This window comes from Ambystoma mexicanum, chromosome 7p, assembly GCF_040938575.1.
Source record: "Ambystoma mexicanum isolate Mex_15411 chromosome 7p, UKY_AmexF1_1, whole genome shotgun sequence".
Classification (NCBI taxonomy): domain Eukaryota; kingdom Metazoa; phylum Chordata; class Amphibia; order Caudata; family Ambystomatidae; genus Ambystoma; species Ambystoma mexicanum.
The window spans coordinates 809,757,570-809,779,213 of NC_090939.1; the positions used below are offsets into that span (position 1 = coordinate 809,757,570).

Genomic DNA, 21,644 nt, shown 5'->3' on the forward strand with positions numbered 1-21,644 from the left:
CAGAACTTGCTGGTCCATTCAAATTTGTAAATGAAAGTGGGGTAAGTTGCTATGCAAATGTAGCAATGAATATTCTATTTCAATTGCCACCAATTGTTAACAATATTTACCTGCACAGTACAGACCAATTGTGTTTGCAAATGTTCGTGCTGCATAGAAATGCAACAAGCAATCCTGACAACACATACCGTGTTCATGGAGTAAGGCAACAATTGGACGACTGTGCTGGAATGGTGAGATTCACTATGAACTCACAAGAAGATCCACAAGAATTTCTAATGTACATACTATTAGTATTGGAAAACAAAAGCATACCTGTAAATGAAATCTTCCAGATTTTCGTACATGTGGAAGCATACATGCACTCTCTGTAGCAAAGTGATACAGGAAGAAATCCCAAATCAGCGATTTGTGTATGTTTCGATACCAAATTGTGAGACCATTCCATTTTAGCAACTTGTGCAAAATGCAAACCATGGCAGATTATGTACGATTTGCAATTCAGACAATTGCTCCACCTTATTGATACAATCACATAGTGCCTACATAATACTTATGCTTCTACATTATAATGCAGATGGCACCAAAAACAACTGCAAACTGACTGGATTCACACACGGTCAAGTGTCACTTGGAAAGAAAACCTTTACAACAGTAGGTATAATCTACCATGCAGGAGCTACAACCAATGCAGGTCACTACACTGCATACATTAAAAAGAATTGTGGATGGTTCGAATGTAATGATAGAACCATTACTCTGAAGCAGAGATTGCCAGCTAACCTAACAAATGCATATTTATTGTTCTTAAATCCAAAATTTACGAAATAATCTGTACTTCAAGATTGTCAAAAAATGATGTGAAAGACTACAAACAGTTAGAATATGCCAACAGGTATCTAACTACCCAAGAGGATGTAAGAATGACACAAATAAATGAATATGACAGATCATTGGGAACAAATGCACAGGCAGAATACGCCTACAGGTATCTAACTGTTGTTAAAAATCGGCAGGAAGGCAACAAACATAACATTAATGGGAAAGATGAAGGAAACAGGATATAACAACGACACAAATGAATGAATATCACAAATCTGTAGGAACAAATGCACAGTTAGAATACACCTACAGGTATTTAACTGTTGTTAAAAATCGACAGAAAGGCAACAAACATACCATTAATCAGAAACATGAAGGAAACACTCAAAGGAAACAAGGAAGTTGTTAGTACCATAGTAAAAGGAGGGCTTTTTAATACGACAAGGATTTCTTTTCCCCAGACCCAAGGATTAGAAAAGCAAACACAGGAACTGAGCGCAATGCACAGTACACTGGTTTGTAAACTAAACATGAGGGTAAAAAAAAGGTAAACTGTCTATTATGCAATGTATTCAATTTTCAAAAAATGCAAAGACTAACCTACCTTTTTCTTTTATCACAGAAATGGAAAAAAAGGATACTTCTGCCAAGTACGATAAGCATTTAAAAATTGTATGTCCATTCTGAACAAAGTAAGGAGTAAGTATATTGGCAGTCATTTTCTACAAATGCGAATCTACACGTCTAGTCTATGGTACTAATATGTTGCAGTGACTGTAGGCTGGCTCTTGCATCTTCGGTGTGTAACCTACCACCTACACCTTACGACCAAGGTACAAGGAGTATACTTCCTAGCCACAACCATCGCTGCATGTCAAAACCATGGTCCTTGTAAATTAGCTACTTATAAATTTTATTTTCGGACCATCGACTGCTGCCATGAAGCTAAAACACTAGGGCGCCAACACAACTAGTGTACTACACCACACCCATATAGACTTGTAAGTGCACTGCTTATGACTTCAGTCTTGGTGCATGGGCTTTGGCCATGCACACAAGAGTGCTGGGTCTCTCCACAAACACCTCAGTGATGTGTGGTAGTGGGGATTTTTCTATAGGTGTGGTTTCCTTCAGTGCTTCGGCCAGAGGCTTCACTCCTAGCTGTATGTCCATAGATCTTACATGGGATGGGTGTGCAGTGCCTTGCACGTCTAGTACTTATAACTTAGTCCTTGGGTGCATGGCCTTTGGCCATGCACCCAAGGCTTCACGCACTCTCCACAACTTGCCAATCGAAATGCAATACTACAGGTGAATGCATGGGTGACACATGCTACGGTGGTTGTGGCCAGGGCCTAGAGTTTTGGAAGTAAGGCCTTCGGCCTTCGGCCGACAGCCATGCATCCAAGACTCTAGGCCCTGGCCACAACCACCGTAGTATGTGCCACCCATGGCGGCATACGGATGAATACAATAACCATAGGAAAAAATATAGCAATTACGGCATGGTGCCAATTTCAATGTTCCCTAACACCACACGTGTCCTTACAACTGTAACAATTTAGGAAAAAATATAGCAATTATGGCATGATGGCAATTTCAATGTTCCCTAACACCACACGTGTCCTTACAACTGTAACAACTTCCCTGTGCACTGCATGGGCTCAAATACTGGCCTTATTGGACCCCTCATTTTCTGTGCGTGCGAGGAGGCCATAGAACATAGGTCATTAAGAAGGTATAAGTGTGTTATTGGGTGTATGGCCTTCGGCCATGCACCCAAGAGTGCAGGGTCTCCCCACAACCACCTCAGTGATGTGTGGTAGTGGGGGGTTTTGTATAGGTGTGTTATCCTTCAGTGCTTCTGGCCAGAGGCTTCACTCCTAGCTGTATGTCCATAGATCTTACATGGGATGGGTGTGCAGTGGCTTCCACATCTAGTACTTATCACTTTGTTCTTGGGTGCATGGCCTTCGGCCATCGGCCATGCACCCAAGACTGCACGCACTCCCCACAACTTGCCAATCCAAACGCAATACTACGGGTGTATGCATGGGTGGCACATGCTGCGGTGGTTGTGGCCAGGGCCTACAGTCTTGGAAGTAGGATGCCATGCATCCAAGACTCTAGGCCCTGGCCACAACCACTGTAGCATTTGACACTGATGGCGGCGTACTAATGAATATAATAATAGCCATCGGAAAAAGTAATGCATTCAAAGCATGCTGTCAATTTCAATGTTGGCTACCACTCCACGTGTGCTTTCAACAGTTACAAGTTTTACGGTTTGACCTGTAGCCGTGCGCAAAGTTTTTCCCCCATTCAGTCAATGGGAATAAAAGATGTTTTGGAACCCCCCCATAACTTTTGCGCCCCTGCACCAAACGTCTCCAAACTTTGCAAAAAGATTCGGAGTGGCCCATATACTTGTTTTGTAAAGTTTGGTGAGGATTCGTCCAGGGGGAGCGAAGTTATTAGCCGCCCAAAAAGTGTTCTTCCTATGGATACAGCAACTTAACCATAACTACACGGCCACTACCGTGGCCGTGTAATATATATATATATATATATATATATATATATATATATATATATATATATATATATATATATATATATACACACATACATAAATGTAAAATGCAATAAACAACTGCAAAGGGCAACAATATTGACAGTTTTATTTTATTGTGAATGTATTACCAAAAAAAAACTGCCCTCTCTGTATCTGCCCCATATCTCTCTAAAGAGGTGGAACGCCAGCACATCATCCCCAAAAAATACTTTAAAAGAAAATAAATATAATAATAAAAATACGAATCAAAAGCTCAACCCTTGCAAACATCGTAGTGTGCTTAATATTAATAGAATCAATTACTGCCAAAAAATGAAACTAAATAATACCAAAACACCAACCTTTTTTATTCATTAATGGACGAACTGCAGCCCGGTAAAAAAGTACTATGTCCACCTTGAACAGTTTGTAGATCACTACACCGATAACGATGACAATGGCTAATGTAGAAAAGCATCCAAGCACAGGCCCAACTAAGCTGGGAGCTGATGAACAAGGAAAAAGTAAATGTCTTTATTACATCAACTCATTTAATCACAACAACAAAAAATGTCTACTTAAATCTGGCTAAACAACTCAAAACTTTCATTTCTACGTTGGACGATGAACTGTAATCAAAGGCCAATCATTTCAACAACTTAACAACCAAATGTATTTCAGCTATTCAAGGGGAATATCAATATGAGCAAATATTCAAAGCATTCTGTTTGAATGGTTGATTTAACAGGCATTGTGAATGGGCAACACACCTATTCGTTATAGGCAACAGTTAATTTCCATCACATTCTTTGATACATTTACCAGTTATGCACAGTCTGAATTGAAGCATCATTTTGGAAACTAGCTTGCAATATACTCGGCACTGTGTAGCCAGCTACATTAAAGGAACTCTGATGCATGCAAGTATACATGTATTTAAAAAAAATAATGCACGCTTGATATATATATATATTAAACACAAACTTGTCTGCAGGGCAGTTACTAGTCCATTTGGTGCCCAGGGCGAAACACTAAATTGCGCCCCCCGCGCTCGGCATGCGTGCCACACCCAAACTATACCCTGTGGTTAAGTAACTCCTACCCAACGTCAATAAATAATTTTTATACACATGAAACAGGTTTTATTACACTGTGATTCAAGAACTTTTTATTAAAATAGCTTTTTATTTTTCTAACAATTAGTGTCTATTTTAATTTCTTGTATGTGTGACTTATAAAAGCACATCATTGGCTTTTTGGATCCTTGGCTTCTCTGGTCCATCGTCCAACTGGTCCTTGATTCGTCACTCTCCTCTGGTCCTTGGATCCCTTGCATACCTGCCAGGTATTTCCATGTGCTTTGTGACACTGAGCCATCCCAGGCATCTCCTGTTAAATGCTAGGACTGGCATTTGTGTTCTTCACATTATAAATATGGGCCTAGAAGGAGCACCATGCAAAGTGAAAATCCAGGACTGGCTCATGGCATCACGCATGGCATGGGCCCCCCACTTGGCAGATGGGCCCTTATGAGTTGCTCCACTTTTTTGTCACCCCTCTGGTCCTTGACTCCCTTGTGAGTCACTCTTTTCTGCTCAGTCGCCCTTCTGGTCTTGGGGAACCTGGTTGATCACTCTCCTCTGGTCCTTGGTTCATATGGCCCATCACCCCTATGGTCATTAGTTCCCTAACGAGTTGGTCTTCTGGTCCATCACTCCTCTGGTCCTTGGTTCATATGACCCATCACCCTTCTGGTTATTGGCTCCCTCATGAGTTGCTCCTCTATTTAATCACTCCTCACATTTTGATGTAATCATAAAATACCTTGGTGGTTACCGAGGATAATTTTTGGCGAAATAAGGGAAGAATAGTGTGTTTACAAAGCATTCACTTGTACTCCCCCAAATGAACAAGCCAAGTGCTAGGTGTTATGGCAGTACTGGCGAAAGGACTCAGTCGTCTGGTTAACGCTAGAGTTGTCCTGTCAATGTACTGAGCAAGAAGGAAACTCTTTCAGCTCTCTTTAATCAAGCCCTAGCATCAAACTTTACACTCAAAGTGCATGCCAGTGTTTTTTCAGAGCAGTCTTCTGAGAGTACATGACTTAATTTGAGCTGGAAGTAGTAAAAATGTGTTAACCAGGTCTGCTTTCATCCAATCGATGTATAAGCACTGTGAGTTTTTGGCTTGTGTATACGTTTTAGGCATTGGGTGTTCATCCTTTCTTTGCACACTTTACTAGGGGACTATCAATTGGGCAAGCTGCTTGTAGCACAAAGTGAACTTCAATTTAGGTGCAGCCTGACGCTATGTGTGTGGGGGCACCATCAGTCATCCAGGTCGCTCATTGGCTTTCAATACTGTTGACTATGGGGCATTAATAAAGGTTCTATTCATCAACATGGAAAACTAGGGCCTACTTTTTAAAATGGGTTTCATCTCCCTAAAATGGATGCTCAATTTGCGCAGATGCATCCCCTCAAGCTCAGACCACACTACTGTGGAGTAGAACATGGTGTGTCCCAGGGGTTAATAGTACCCATGCTATTCAACATGCATATTTTAAGCGAAATCATTGGAAGACTGAATTTTAGTGGATAAGTTCACCTTCTTTTACTTATTCAAAATCTAACTGTTTTTTTTTTTTCTTTGCCATGCTCACGTAGGTAATTCGCATTTATTTTTATTTTTCCGTTCACTTTTAGATACTGCATGAAACATATGCCCCCTTGCCTTAGGGGACACAATATAAGCCACGGGGAAGTTAACTCCTAAAATTATTGAAAAAGGAGTTAACTTCCCCGTGGCTTGTTGTTTCTTCACTTCAACCGCTGTGGCGCCGAGTCTGATAGTGACCCCTGCTGCTAATCAAATTTAGCAGCAGGGGTCCTGGAGCCGCAGCGGGGATTGAATGGAAGAAGGCTGACGGGCCGGGGATGTCAATTGGGGGTCGTTTAAGCATGCTTGCTCCAGTAGCTGATGTGCTCACATTAGGAGCCTGTCCCTGCACCTAACGTGAGCACCTCAGAGGCAGCGCCAGCACCTGCTGCCTCTATTCGAGCAATCACGCACAGCCCAGGGCAATGGAGCTCGCCCCATGGCGAATGCGCCACCAGGGTAAATCGAGCCCTCACCAGTGTGTGCTATTGCGCCCCCGGGGCGATTGCGCCTCGCCCGGGCTAAGAAACGGGCCTGCTTGTCGGTAAAGGTACGGCACAAACATGGAAAAACAGCAAACCGGTCACAGTGCATACTTGACACATGAAGAAGCCAAAGCCAAGATGTGCAGTCTGCAGAAGACCCTGCATTGTGTACAGTTCTGTGTCTTGATTTTGGTCATAAATAAAGCTTCCCCACTTCTACTGCTGGTAAAATAGCTCAGCGGGTTGAGCACTCACTGCTGAAATCTATGTGTTATCTGCAGCTTACAGGTTTGAATCCCAGCAGGACCAACTCAGCCTTTCATCCTTCCTAGATCTATTTATGAGTACAACTTCGATTGGGTGTTAATTGTATGTAAATATGTTCTATGTACAGCGCTTTGACGAAAGCGCTATATAAATAACACATCATTAATTCAAGAGCCAAGAAGCAACAATCCTCTGTTGCTCCCTACAACGAGTATTCCCAATTTGATGCTGCTGCTTAAAGGTCAATTCCACCTGTGCGCTGTGAGGGAACCACCTTAGGTTCTATGTGATTTTACCACAAGAAATTTCAAAGAGGTATTTTTCAGAGAAACATTTACATCCAAAAAATACAGAATTATATTCTTTTTTAAATGTGGGTGTTCGTCCCACCACGTCCCCCGTTTTCCTATGCTAACCTCACCCCAATCCTCTCCCCAGCCATTTTAACCACTTACCCCCACCCCATATTTCTATTATTTTTAAATTCAGTATTTTTTAGATTGAATTGTTTCTCTGAAAAATACCTCTTTGTAATTGTTTTCGTTAAAATCACTGGATACCACCACCTTATGCTTTAGACATCTTCTGCACACCGCCCATCTAACAACCACATGGGTAACTCCTCTGCCTTGAATGAGCATGCTTGTGGAGTCAGTCATTTATGATTCCCTTGTTTCCATGTCTGGCCTGCCATGACGAATCCCAGGGTATGTTCACCAATCCCAATTTATTGACTACCTTTTTTCAAGCAATAGCACAGATTATTGAGGGGGGATTAGATTGCAGGGGGGGGGATTGTAATACTGTGATAAGCAAGTTAAAGACCATTAATCTTCTGTAGGGGAATATTGCACTCTCTACTCGGCTACCCTTGTTCAGGGGGTCACAGATCTTGTGTTGGTTGATATAAGGCTTCAGCTCCGTCCCACTGATAGGGATTGTACATTTTATTCCTATGCCCAAAGTAGCCATTTTAGGAATGATCTGACTCCCCCCGCCCTTTCCTTATAGGAGTTGGTCCATGGCATGGGGCAACTGTAGGAAATAAAATCCACTCAGATCATTGGAGTGATTGGAAAGAGGGGGAGACTGATAATGGTGGACAAAAGACATCAAGTGGTGTAATTGAGTTTTGGGAAAAAATAACCTTTTACGCATTAAGAATTGCACTCAACCCAAGAAACGATTGATCATGAATGTGAACAAGATTGCTAAAAATACTAATCATTTGCCTTTGATTGTGGCTTAAAATGGTGGATGGTTGTTGTGGCTTGTTGCGTCTATGCTGCATTTATATTGAGGTGCACTCCATGGGCCAGATTCTCAACGTTTTTGGAGTCACTTTTACCCAAAAAAGTGCCAGCCCAATTCACAAAAAGCATTTGAATGAGTCTATCATAGTTGCGCTCATTCAGATGCCCTTTTTTCCCCCTTTGTACATATAAGGGGGCGCTCCAAGGCATTGAAAAGAGCCTCCCCAATTCACAAACGGGATGCACTATTAAATGTCCTGAAATGAGAGGCAGCCCCCTACACCTTTTAAAACAGGCGCAGGGACAGGCGCAAATGATGATAGGGTAATTTCTGACCCTGCCATGTTTTGTTTTTGAAGTGTGACAGACGCGGGATAAACCGTGGCTGTCACACTAGCATTCCGACCCCACAAACGGGATGGAAATCCTTTTTTAAAATAATTTTTCTGTGAAGCCCCTCTTAACTGCCTGTCTCGGTGAAACCACATGGCTGCAGGGAGCCTGTCATACATCACCCCCATCACTCCCAACAATAATGTATGCAAAGGGGCTAGTCAGCACATCCTTGCGCTACTGTCCTGCCACTCCTGAAATGCTCGGGTCACCTTTGAGACTAAAGTGACCTGTGCATTTCTAAAAATAGCACACATGAAACAAACCTATTCTCTGGGCTCTTTTCATTTGTGCTATTTTATTTTTTATCTGCCCCATGTGTCTGATAATTAGGAGAAGCTTATCTGGATAGAGATTTTGTTTGCGCTGATTGGGAAACTTTTAGGGAAAGGAAACTATGAAGAGAAGTATACGATCAGAAGAAGGGAACCAAGGAGCAGCCTAGAGAAGTGGGGGATTATTTCAATGTATATAATCCCAGAAGGGTGCGTAAAAAGTGTTACAAGGATTCTCTTAGATCAGGGGTCTGGAAACTGTTTCTCTTCAAAGGTTTAGGACTAGGACTCTCATGATGCTTCACCATTTAGTGTGATTGTTAGAGCTGATGGGAGTTGTAGCACAAAACATCTGGAGAGCCAAAGGGTGCAGACCCATGAGTAGGATTCAGGAAACTCAATCCACAACTAGACTGCAAGGCTTCTCGTTACATGCCTGACTCTCCTAAGGGTAGGCACAGCACAGCACAGCAGTCCCTGCTTTTCTCTAAGAGGCAAGCAGTGTTGAGAAAAGGTAAAGAGTAGCATATTCCATAATAAGGAAATGTCCACACAGTAAGCGTGATATAAGACATCCACACATGTACTGCCCAACTCAATGAAAGAATGTTCTAAAAAACACATCTCAAAGAAATTCTAACATATTGCAAAGTTAAATATTCAAAAATGCACCGATTGGTTTAAAAATAAAACCACTGACATTTAAAAAAGGGAGGAGGAGCATTCAAATATTTATTTTAGTAAATAAACAGCAAGGGGGAAAAGGCATAAAAAGGGGCAAACATGAAGGAAAAACTAATGAAAAAGAAAAGAGAAGTAAAGGGCAGGGGGATGTCAGTACAGGTAAAAAGAAGAGAATTGTTTACCCTGTTTTGCAATAAAAAAGGGATGAAAATAACTAATGGAAAAAAACCCCAAAAGAATAAAAATGTGAAGTGTTAACTTAAGGTGAAATGGCCAAACAAAGCGTGACCATGATAGGCCAAGACCTTCTCTCACAGGATGGTTCCTCAAGAGTTAGTCAAGCAGTCAAGGCAACTCCTCAGAGAGTTAAGGATAGTTTAAAGGTACAGTAAATACTTTTGAGCTGCACCCAACAAGAGAAGGTTCGCACAATATCATAGAGTATAGCGTTACAGAAGTACATTTAAATTAAAAAGTGCAGTCACCAAGCTGCATTCAATACGCCCTAGGATTTGAGATTGTCGAGGTGAGTGTTGTGTCGCAAGGTGGGACATCTGTTTTACTGATTCTGGGTGTACAGGGGTTAGCACAGGAGACCAATGGCTAGGAACAATGGAATCAAACCTCACAGGAGAATAAGGAGATCCCATCAAGAGATATAGCTCAGGACAGCAAAGGTCAGAAGCTTGTAGAGGTAACTTCAGAAGCAGCAGCCAGGGAGGTTGCAGTTCCCAGATGCATTGACCTGGTAAATAAATTACGCACCAGGACTTGGATTAATGGTCACCACAGCTCAGCTGGAATCAGAGGGACCCCTTGATGAAGAACAGACAGAGGAACATCCCATCACTGACTTCAGATCTGGATTAGAGTAATAGTGACCCTGTCAGGGGGTCACAGGTCACCGTTACAGCAAAGTACAGAAGCACCCACCGCTGGAGGGCTTCACACTGCAAGAATGAATGCTAGCAAGGTCCTTCCAAAACGTTCAATCTTTGAAGTAAAGGCCCAGAAGATGAAACAACCACACGAGAATGTGGCAGAAGGATGCAGTGGTCGTATTCTGAGGTCAAGCATCACCAGCAAGTCCTGGAAGGTGGGAGAGCCCGAAAATGCCTTCAGGAGAAAGGATCCAGCTTGTCCTGCTCGATCAAGGGGAAGGAGCACTATAAAAGGCTCCCACTAGTCAGCAGAAATGCAGAGTTTCACATGTGGGTTTGTTGGAGTCTATGGTGGATGCTCGTGTACAACTTTGTCATCGTCCTTGGGTCAGTCATACCTCTGGATGCATCAGGATTACATCTTAGCAGTGGACAACCAGTCATGTAAACAAGCACCATTCAAACATTTAGAAGCCACCCACTCACTCTTGACCACCACACACCCGCCTTTTCTGGAATATTCCTGGGCAAACAGAAAGCAAATGCATTCCATGAGAATCTCAGACATCCTGACCCTAAAGCACCACACTTCAAGCAATTTTCTGATCTCCTGACAGGAACTCACATCAGGGAATGCCAATGCATGGTATTTCTCTGCCTGCACCCAATCACACCCGGGCAACAAAGGCTTTTTGTCTGGCTACTGGATTTCCAAACAACTGGAGACTCATGTTTGTGAGCCACAAGCAAGAACAAGGCTTCCTGTCATCCAAAACGACTACACCTCATGTAGCACAATTTTAAAGTGTGCTGCCAGCAGGCAGACCACCAAATGGACTAGGTTACTAGTTGGCACCGTAGCAGCAGGTCATTCCTTTGGGTGCTCAGTAGGATCTCCAAAAGGCCACGTAGATAAACTTCATGTCCCCAGTGAGATCTGAATGGAACTGAGTGATGGAACATGGTCAGTAGGATCTGCATGATTTTTCTGTCGCGGAAAAGTCTGCAATGGTAAAGTTTGCATGAGAAATGTATGCACGACAAAAGGTTTGTATATTTAAAAACCCTACAAACCCACACCCCCACCCACACCCGAACACACCCCCACCAAACCCCCAACATACCCCCACACACACCCTACTTACCTTTGAAGACGCGCTGTGTCCCTGCGGCGCCAGTTCTCTTTCACTTCAGTGATCGGGAACTGGTGCTGCAGGGTCCTTTTCCTTTTTTTTTTTTGGGCAGCTGCAGGTGTTTCCCCCCAAAACTCCCGCTCACTATACTGTGTAGTATATTGATCGGGGTGTTGCAGGGTACATCCCCACAGCCCGTCTTTTTCTTTTTTTTCTCGGGTGTGCTGCGGGGGTGTCCTGCGCAACACCCGCTCACTGTACTGTGGCAGTGGTGTGTCCCGCGGCCCCTATTCACTATACTGTATACTATGGTGAGTGGGGTGTTGCGGGGGACACCCCCACTGCCCCCGCAGTCTTTTTAAAAAATGTTTTACTATCCTAAAATGCATGCCACCAAAGGTTAGAACTTTTGGTGTTCGAACCTTTGCTGGCATGCATTTACAACCTTTTTGTATAGGTCAGAACTTTAGGTTCCGTAATTTCGTACAACTCCGGTCAGTATATGCAATAAAACAAGAAAAATGATGAGGGCAAAAAGCAGTATTTCTACTTTACAAGGAGTGTGCAAAGATATTGGGCAGTCTAAGTGGAACATAATAATAGCCAATTTTGCCTGGACTTTACAATTAAAGTTCAGGAATGGAAAAATATGAACTGGAGCCTCCAGCCCTTTAAGATGAGGTAGCAATACCCTTGATATGGATGGGGATGCATAAATTATTCAAACATCAATAATCGAAATGACTCAGGTAGTTGGCAAAAGGAAAACTGTTTTAATATCAATGATCTAAAACAGGGAGTACAACAGACGTCTCAGCGTAAATTCTCTCTCAATGTACTTTGAAAAAGCTTGCTTTTATAACAAAAAATCGTCAAAGGTGACGTCAACCTACGTATTACTAAGGCCTACGTGGCAAACTACAAAACCCTAGTGGCAAGTGTTATTGGGTCTTAAGGAACATCTAAGTATACGATCCATACTCATCTAAGGCAGTGGAAGAAAATGATTTGTTTCTAAACATCAGGTGGGGCAACTAAGCCCTCCCCTTAAACAGGTCACTATGAACGTCACTAAAAACACAACATCCCATTGGCTACACAACTATAAGACCCTTAATCATGCGGCCCCCCTATCATTGGTTTGCTTCCAAACTCCTTCAGCACTTTTCCACCTATGCTAGCAGCACGCAGGCTGAGCTTCCAGGTGCCGGTGAGCTAGTCTTTGACCATAGCTTCCCACCAATTAGCATAATCATCCATCATCACCTCAGTGGTCTGCTGTCAATTACGGCTTTGAACTTGTCCTTGGGAGTGTTCTCTTACTCTGTAGAATTCAGGGGAGTGAAGGTACACTCTGCCCTCATGCATAGGTGTGACCGTCATGATCGTCCAACTTCATCCCTCCACATGACTGAAGACCACAAATTCGAGATGTAGTATATTAAAACACTATTTTCTACTAGACCTCTGACATCTTCCTTATTTTGTTTGTGCCTCCTGAACAGGAGCTTAGTTCTTTCGATTGTATCCAATGTCTGCTCACTCCAGGCTGATATGCCCATGGCTTCTTGGCTCATCCAGTCTCGCCTTTCTGAGATTCACTTTTAATTCACATGTTTTCTAACGGTGACATGATGGAAAAGAGTCCTTTCTTCTTTAGCCCAGCTCTGCTATAACACGTAGTGGAAATATCCTTTCTTTACTGACTCCAATATACATATGTACATGTTGGCGCATGCCACAATCTAATGACTATAATCTAGCCTCAAGAATACTACATCTGCTTGCGTTTCTTTGCATCTGTACATGTGTAAAACAGCTTGCTATCTTCATCCATTTTGTAGCATAAGTTTCTTCATTTTGATCCCAAGATGCAACTTATCTTCGATTATTTCTTGATGCCTTATAGATTATCTGCATTCTCTAGCCTCTGCATCTCTTCGATATACGTCAGCTCGGCTCTGTATGATGTCACCATTCGTCTTCGCAATTCATTTGTCCTGTTTCTTCCGGGATTTCATTCAAATGGCAATAGTACTGTCTCATATGCAGGTATGGTTTTCTCAAAGGGAACCTTGCTTCCAGGATTCTTCTTGCTATCAGTATTTTCACTGGTACCGCATGTTTCTCACACTCTGGCTCCCAACATATAGGCAATATGGGGGAAGTGGTTGAGGTGGGGGTACTTAGCTCCTCCGCTACACTCCCCTCTCTGGGCAATTCATTGACCACTCTCCCATCAGTCTTCACATCTAGACATCATTGTCTGAAGAAATGCTTTTTTAGGATCCATATCTTTATTACCCCCTTCAAACATCCATCTGATTTCGCATTCTCATCCTAGTTGCAAGTCATGAGCATGCACTGTCCACTTGGACTGCAATAGATCCATCTTCCCACATACTTCCTATGGTTCTTTGGATACAGGAATTTCGTTCCCTCAGGTACATGGATACTGGCCTTCACAAAGTCTCTGATTTCTTCATCTGTCAAATCTCTGGCCTTCCATTATGATTCAACATTGATCATTATCTTCATCCATATGTCTTTCTTTGCTGTCTTCTAGCATTGTGTGATTATTATCTTGATCACACAGAATCCAAGCAACACCAACACAATCAGGGCTCCAAGGAACTTGAACATGTCTGTCATCCATTGTGAAACCCAAGAAAAAAGCAATCCAAACCAGCTGTCATCAGCAATGTCTCCTACTTCGTCTATCATCTGGATGTGTAGCTTTGTTAGCATCTCTATGGCCTCAGTCAAGGTGTCATTCTCTTCGTCATGAGAAGGCATGAATGTGCAACATGATTCTCCAATTTCTGCACAAACCCCTCCATCCATAGCTGTGATCATGTCCAGAACATATCTATTCTGAAGAGTCATCAGGCATATAGCTCTCATCTCTTCTCTGATAGCATTGAATCCCTTTATGGTTGTTTTGATCGTCTGAAGCAATTCCCATCTGGTAATCTGCAGCCACTTGATATTTGTTCCAACCTGGATTCTCGGCATAAAGATCAACGTGAATACTGACAAAGTCTGGCTGAATAGTCTGTGCTCCTACGGGATGGAATCAAAGGCTTCTATTGACTTGGCAGAGAAATAGTTCTCCCTCTTCATCCGATTTAAGAGCTCCATGGATCTCTTTTTTCTCAGGTGAGAATCTGCTTTCGCGAAACTGTCAAGAATCAAATCACTTTTAGGAATCACCAATGCTGGAACATGAATATTTACCAGTGTGCATGTTCCTCCCCAATCCGTGGGTAGCTTCATATATGCTCTAGATCCTCATTCCCAATAGTGATCCATGATCGCTGAAGTTCCAATGTTCATGTCTGATGCCTCAAATATACGATCACATTTCTGATTCTCTCCAATTGATCTTGTGCCATTGTTTCTGAAGCACAACTTTGCACTCTCCAAAGGCACCATCTGCAAGGGTCCTCCTCTATCTTCAACCCAGGTCAGTAGTTTAGAAAGTTTTGGCCATAATGGCTTGCATCCCACTTGTGCATTCCAAATTGTTGCTTCAGGGCGATTCGTTATCATCCACGCTTTACAGATATCCACTCCTTCTTCCCAGCCATCTGATGACAACACCGATCCCCAAATCTGCATCTGGCCTCTGTTTTTCCAAATTTGAATGTCGTCTGCAGATTTTACTGCAATCTCAAGTTTTTTGTTCACTTCCCATCTGATTCTAGCTCCTTTCATGCCAGGCTTTTCGTATCTGATTACATGATTCTTCATATGCTCCCTATTTCTTGTTTTAGGCCCTCATTACAACCCTGGCGTTAAGGGGTTAACGGCGCTGCAAACGGTGGCGGCGCCGTTAACCCCTTTATGCCTGATTACGAGGTCCCTTTGCGGGTTGGCGATTTTAACGCCTGCTTTTTGCAGGCGTTAAAATCCAGCCCGCAAAGGGACCTTGGTGCTAAGTACGGTGCCGCAATTTGCGGCACCGTACTCAGCACCTTCCCCATTTCCATTGAGCCCTATGGGGCAAAAATGGCAATGGGGAAGGGCAATGGCGGCATGGGGAATTACCGCCCCGCCAACCTCGGAATGGGGCGCTAATTCCCCATTCCGCCATGGCGGAGTCGGTAAGTTACCGGCATGGACCATTGTGCTATTAGCACCATGGTCCAAAGCCAGGGTTGTAATGAGGGCCTTTGTATCTTGGACATAATCATCTTCATCTGGATCTGTCCATTCAGTTGCCCATATGAGGTAGGCATTTCGGGCCCATGAACTGGCCTCTTGTATGACAGAATGCTATGTGCGAAAGACAATGTGCTGTATGGACGTATATTTCAATAGCTATGAAGCTCTTAGACTTCCCCATGCTATAAGGCAGGGGTGTACATCGAAAGCATTCCTCCTTTGAAGTACTTCTTCCTACTTCCTTCACATGCTGATACCAAATGTTATTCCCTAAATGCGCTGTACTGTTCAGGTAATCATTCAGCTCATGATCATCCTCCCTAGCACTTCTCTTAGGTCTGGTTCTTTTCTTATAAGCCTTTATAATCATCTCATGAAGTATGCCAGCATAACTCTTCCTTAGGGGACCAATCATAGGCAAAGTTGTCAGTGGAATAGGTGTTTTGACATGTGCTACCTGTGTAGGTTCACTCCTAGTCAATCTCTTCTTTGTCTCTCCTGTCAAGCCTTTTTCTGGTGGTCTAGAACAATCTCTACAACAGTTTTTTCTAAACGAAATAAATATGTCTAGTGACATTGGTCATGGACCCAGGCAATTTTACATCATCTACTGGAATGGGAATGATTACATAGGATCTTGGCTGCCTTGTAGTACCCTTCTCTTGTACAGGAGGACACACAGGAATTTTTGCTCCACTTGCATCTATATAGTGAAGAGTTCGTACTGTAAATGAGAGCAGTATCACTATGAATAAAATGCAAATGTAAATCATACAAAGATAGGACCACTTGCAGCAATAGCTTTTTGCACATCATGGACGTCTCTTCCGGTCTGCCATCACAAAGCTGCTATTGATGATGACCATTTTACTTTTAAAGGAAGGAAAAACAATCTTTAATGGGGCAACGTCATGCAATACTTCTGGAATCGGCTGAGTCGGCTCAAAAAGTTCCTCGATTAGCTTCAGTTAGCTTATACGATGATGAACAAAAGTTCAGAGTGAAGACCACGGATTGGCCTTTGACCAAATTACATGAAGACTCTTTTTCAGCATGGAACAAAGTTCCTCAATCAGTAGAATTTTGGACCTTCTTCCTCAAAAGTCTCATTCAGTTCTTAATGTTCTCTTGGCATACCCATTTACTTGGATTATGATGTCTCTCAATATTTCATTAAGCGCTACATTATTTCTAGGATCTCTCAGGAACGTTCGGACGTCAGTTTGTCTCCCAACAAGATGTGGACATTCCTCAATCAGATAGCAGAGTACCAAACGTGCCCGTCTTTGCACACTTTCCAGTGACAGGGACATTTGTGTTTCCCCTACTGAACTCAGGAAGCTGAAGGATCTGCTCAATGATAGCTGCAAGCAATCTTCTCACAATTGGACCATTCTTAGGACCTTGCAAGAACAGATGAACGCTAGTAGTTCTCCCCACAAGTGCAGGATACGCGCGCAATATGAACAGGAAAACAGCAAGAGCGATCCGTGAAATGTTGTCATTGGGCACCACTGTAGGCACCTCCGGAAACTGATTCAGTATGAAAGGAATCAGGAAACTGCTCCCTCTCCAGTAATTGAAAAGGAATTCCAAATCTGGCATACTCTTCTTTATGATCAACACTTAAGCATGTCACAGTCCAATGTCCACAAACTCCTGTGGCTCAAGAACAAATAGCTTCCCTTAACTCCTTTTTTAGTATCTGAAAAGAGTGTCCCAAAATAAGTGACAGTCCAATATATTATTTGTCTTTACTCTGCAGCTTCTGCGTCCTTCTTCCTCATCATAGACCTAGTCTGCACGTGCTGTGGTTCTTCCCCGATGCTTGCTTCTGATGGGGGTTCTCCAGTATAGATCTTCACGTCTCCAAGAAATACCAAAGTGCGTCTGCCTTGCACTTTGCACAGTGTAACATCCTCTGCTATGAAGGAGTCGTTAAAACGAGGCTCGTGCCACCTTCTAGTAAAATTGTGGATTAGGGCTGCATCTCCAGGGAAAAGTTTGGGAAGACATAGGTCTTTAACTCTGTTTGCTGTAACATCTCCTTCTGTGTTCTGGGCAGCCGAGCACCCCTTTCGTTTGAGCTTGTCTGAAATGACAGAGATACTTGAAGTCATAAACGTAAGGTAATCACATTGCTCCTTTCCTAACAATTCTGCTGTTGTCTGGGCATCACTTCTAGTTCTAGATGGAGGTGTCATCATTCACCTCCCTGTCACTATCTCGTGGGGGGTAAGATGGTGGTCTGAACCTTGCTGATTTCTTAACACAAACAATGTCAATGGTAGGCAATGCAACCATCCTTTCTTCAGGGTCAATTTCAATTTAGCTATTCTCTTCTTAAGCAAGCCATTGAGTCTCTCACAGACACCATCCACTTGCGGGTGATAAGTCAATGAAAACTTGTGCATTATGCTAAGCAACAAGCATATTTGTTCAAAGACTTCATTTACAAAATGAGGGCCATTAACTTATCTCAATACTTCACATATTCCCTATCTAGGAAACACTTCTTGTACTAAAGATTTGGCTGCACAGGTGGCGTCTGGGTGTGTACACGGTCCAGCTTCAATTCACCTTGAAAAAGGACATACCACTACGATCATATATCTGTATCCATTACATACCTGCAGCATGTCGACATAGTCGATATGCGAATGCTGAAAGGGACCTCTCGGTCTTGGAATAACTCTTCTAATTGTGCGCAATATGTGCCCAGAAGTAAACCTTTGACATACGATACAATTTACTACATAAAATGCAACGTGTTCTACTATATTTGGAACAAACCAACCCTCCGCAATTGTTGCAGCAAGGCTCTCTCTAGTAACATACGCAGGGTAGTGTAGCTGTTCCAGCACCACCCTTACTAAGGCTACAGGCATCACCAGTTTACCAGTGCTGTCTAGTCGCCATAATGCTTCAAAGGAGTTTAAAGAACAATCTCTCCGCGTCGACAAGTCTTTTTCGTCTTGGGGCGCTTTCCTTTGTATCTCTGCTAGCAGAGTCCTGGACAGATTATTATAACAATTAGGCACACTCATTGTTACCACCATATTTTCACTCACATCAGGTGCATCAAATGACATATCAGCTTCTGTACATGCAACACGTTTCGTCTCCTAATCTACTCTTTGATCTCCACCTGAGATAAAATCTGCTCTTTTAGTGTGTGCTGTACACTTTATGACTGCCATGGCTACTGGGAGTTGTAGTGCTCTAATGAGTCTGTCCAATAAGGCTGCGTGTTGTACTGGAATGCCATCTGCTCAGAGGTAGCCCCTCCTTTTCCAACATGCTAGCCCTGCGTGTTCTGTTGACGTCATACAGGCAGAGTCACTGTACACCGTTACTTCCTGGTCTGCGTGTCTCTCGAGCATGATAATCAGCGCCACTAGTTCTGCAGCCTGTGCCGAAAAGTGAGACGGTAGTCGTGCACTTATCATAACCTCAAACTCTCCATTGGCCATGTGCTTTACCACAGCGGCACCTGTATATCTCTGTCCATAATTTTGATTGATTCTCGAAGAACAATCAATAAAGAGAATTTCCCCAGCTGCCAAAGCATTTTCCTTCACCCTCGGGAGTTCATCATAGAACTGCTCATAGTTTGCGCAATCATGTGCATGCTCCCCCTCTGCCAGTGGTTCCGCTACAAACATGGCAGGATTCACTATTCTGCATCAGACTATTTTAATCGCCAGATTCGATATTACTACCTTGTAGGCAGAAGCCCTTTGTGATGTTAATGGGCCTTTAGGATTTTCCAAAATGGCAAATAATGCATGTTCAACAAATAACGTCATGGAACACCCCATTACTTTGCTGGCAGCCTTCTCAATGGCGAACGTGGTGGCTGCCAAAGATTGTTCACAAGGAAGGTGACCCCTCATCATTACTGGTTCCAGAATCCCACTGTAATATGCAAGGGGCTTGTACCCCAATGTGGTTCTCTGCGTGAGTACAGCTGTCATAACAGTGCCATTTGTGTGTGAAAATAAGAAGAATTCCTCAGCATAATTGGGAATCCCTAAAACTGTGGCTGTGCAAATTGCTTTTTTCAATTCATCAAATCCTTCTTCCATGGCCTCATTCCAAACAATGTTTTCCTGATTCATCTGTGCCTTCTTCAGAGCTTGAAACAAGGGCCTTATGTATGAACTGTAGTCAAAGACCCATGCTCTTACATACCTACACAGTTCCAAAAATCTCTGCATGTGCTTTATCGTGACTGGCTTTACTGTTTTCAAAATAGCCTCAGACCTCTCAGGAGTAACCTTCTTTCCTTCATGCAAAATTAACTGGCCTAAATACAGCACTTCTTCTTGACAGTACTGCAATTTCTCCTTGTCTACTCTATATCCTTTGTCCACAAGGATACTCATTAGTTGGATTGAATCACGTCTGCACTGTTCCTCTGAGGTCCTACAGACCAATATGTCATCCACGTACTGCAACACAACACTTTCTAAATCTGTATTGCTTAAATCCATCTGTAGAACTCTATTGAAAATCGATGGGGACTCACAGTACCCCTGTGGTAAACAAGTGCTTTTCAGGTGACTTTATCTGAACGTAAATGACGTTAGATCTTGCGAATCCTTATGCAATGGTATTGAGAAAAACACATTTTTCAAGTCAACCACAGTAAAATATTGTGCTTTAACATGTATATTACATACGATCGTCACAGGATTAGGAACTAGAGGGAACTCGGCCTCCACAATCTGGTTAATTGGGCAAAGGTCTTGGATTAAACGCCACAACCGCCCTTTCCCTTTTTTGATCAGATAGATTGCAGTATTACATGGTGACTCTGACATCACTAGGATGCCCTGTTCCATCATGGCAAAAATCGTCTTAAAAATACCTTCATCTGCCTCTCGAGACATGGGATATTGCTGTGCTCGAGGTAGAATTGCTCCTGGTTTTAATTTAATCTTCACTTCTCTAGCCTTCCTCAATAGGTCTATTTCATAGGGGCCTTTTGTCCATAATGAAACTTGCAGTTTTACCATATCTTCATCGTAATACACAAGGCGTTTCTGTGCCAACATCATTTTCAGAGGAACTTCACGTTTAATTGCTCTCACCCAATACGTAATATTTGTCTCAAATATTACTTTGTCATCTCATGGATGATCACTAAAAAAATCCTCATCAGTGACATCAGTCAATCTATAACCTTCCCCAATGGCAATCACTGGGCTCCATCGTCTGCCATCATAATCAACTCCATCAAGCATGGCTAATTATCCTCCTTCCTCTTCAACCATAGGTATCTTTGGCCTGAATAAAAATTAATTGGGTATTCTCACTGTTTAGCCTACTAGGCCAGGCAGCCATGTTAACAGAATGCACACCCCATAGTGAAACACTTCTGGTTGTAACAGTACTACTCATATGGCCCCTTGTCCTGCAAATGCCATGATAAATTCACTCACTTTTAAATAATGCACTCCTGAAATTGAGCACACTATGCCGTCATCAGTGAACGAAATCGTCATGTTCAATTTGGTCATTAAATCTCGGCCTAATATATTGACAGGTGTCTGACTTGAATACAATAATGGCACAGACATGTCACACTCTCCTATAGAGACTGGCAATGCATAAGTAAAAGGAACTCTACTTGTAGCTCCTGTGAACCCTTGAGTATTCATGGCATTTCCAGACATTGAAAATGTCCCCTCTCTTCTACATGAGCGTGTTGCACCAGTGTCTACTAAAAAAGAAAAGGATTTAGCTCCTTTATTAGCGTTAACCCTTGGTTCCTCTTGATGATTAGGCGTTATAGATAGTATTGAACACATCAAGTCTCCCAGTAAGCTGTCCTATTGTCGGTACACTCTCATCCCTTTAACTATGAAAGGATTCCCTCCATCAACAGTAACACCCCCTATTCTAGTAGTCATTAATTGTCCCGTAGTTGTGCTCTGCTGTATCTGCATAGGTGACTGCTGTATCTGCATAGGCGACTGCTGTGACTGCCCTTGTGGCGGATTCATCGTTGACTGCTATGTTTGAAAGTCTTGCTGCACTCTTGGCACTTGAGTCTGTTGCACTGTT

General features: G+C 42.8%; 1 protein-coding gene across 4 annotated transcripts in view; it reads right to left on the reverse strand.

Moving 5' to 3' along the window:
* LOC138526335 (interleukin-1 receptor type 1-like) overlaps positions 1-21,644 on the reverse strand; it is a 450,187-nt gene that overhangs the window by 135,200 nt on the left and 293,343 nt on the right. For 3 of the 4 annotated variants that reach the window (XM_069636948.1, XM_069636947.1, XM_069636946.1), the window contains one exon: positions 3,739-3,882. The exons of the other annotated variant lie outside the window; for it this stretch is intronic. In XM_069636948.1, coding sequence (XP_069493049.1) covers positions 3,739-3,882 — 144 coding nt within the window. The remainder of the gene's footprint in view (positions 1-3,738; positions 3,883-21,644) is intronic. 4 annotated transcript variants of the gene reach the window in all.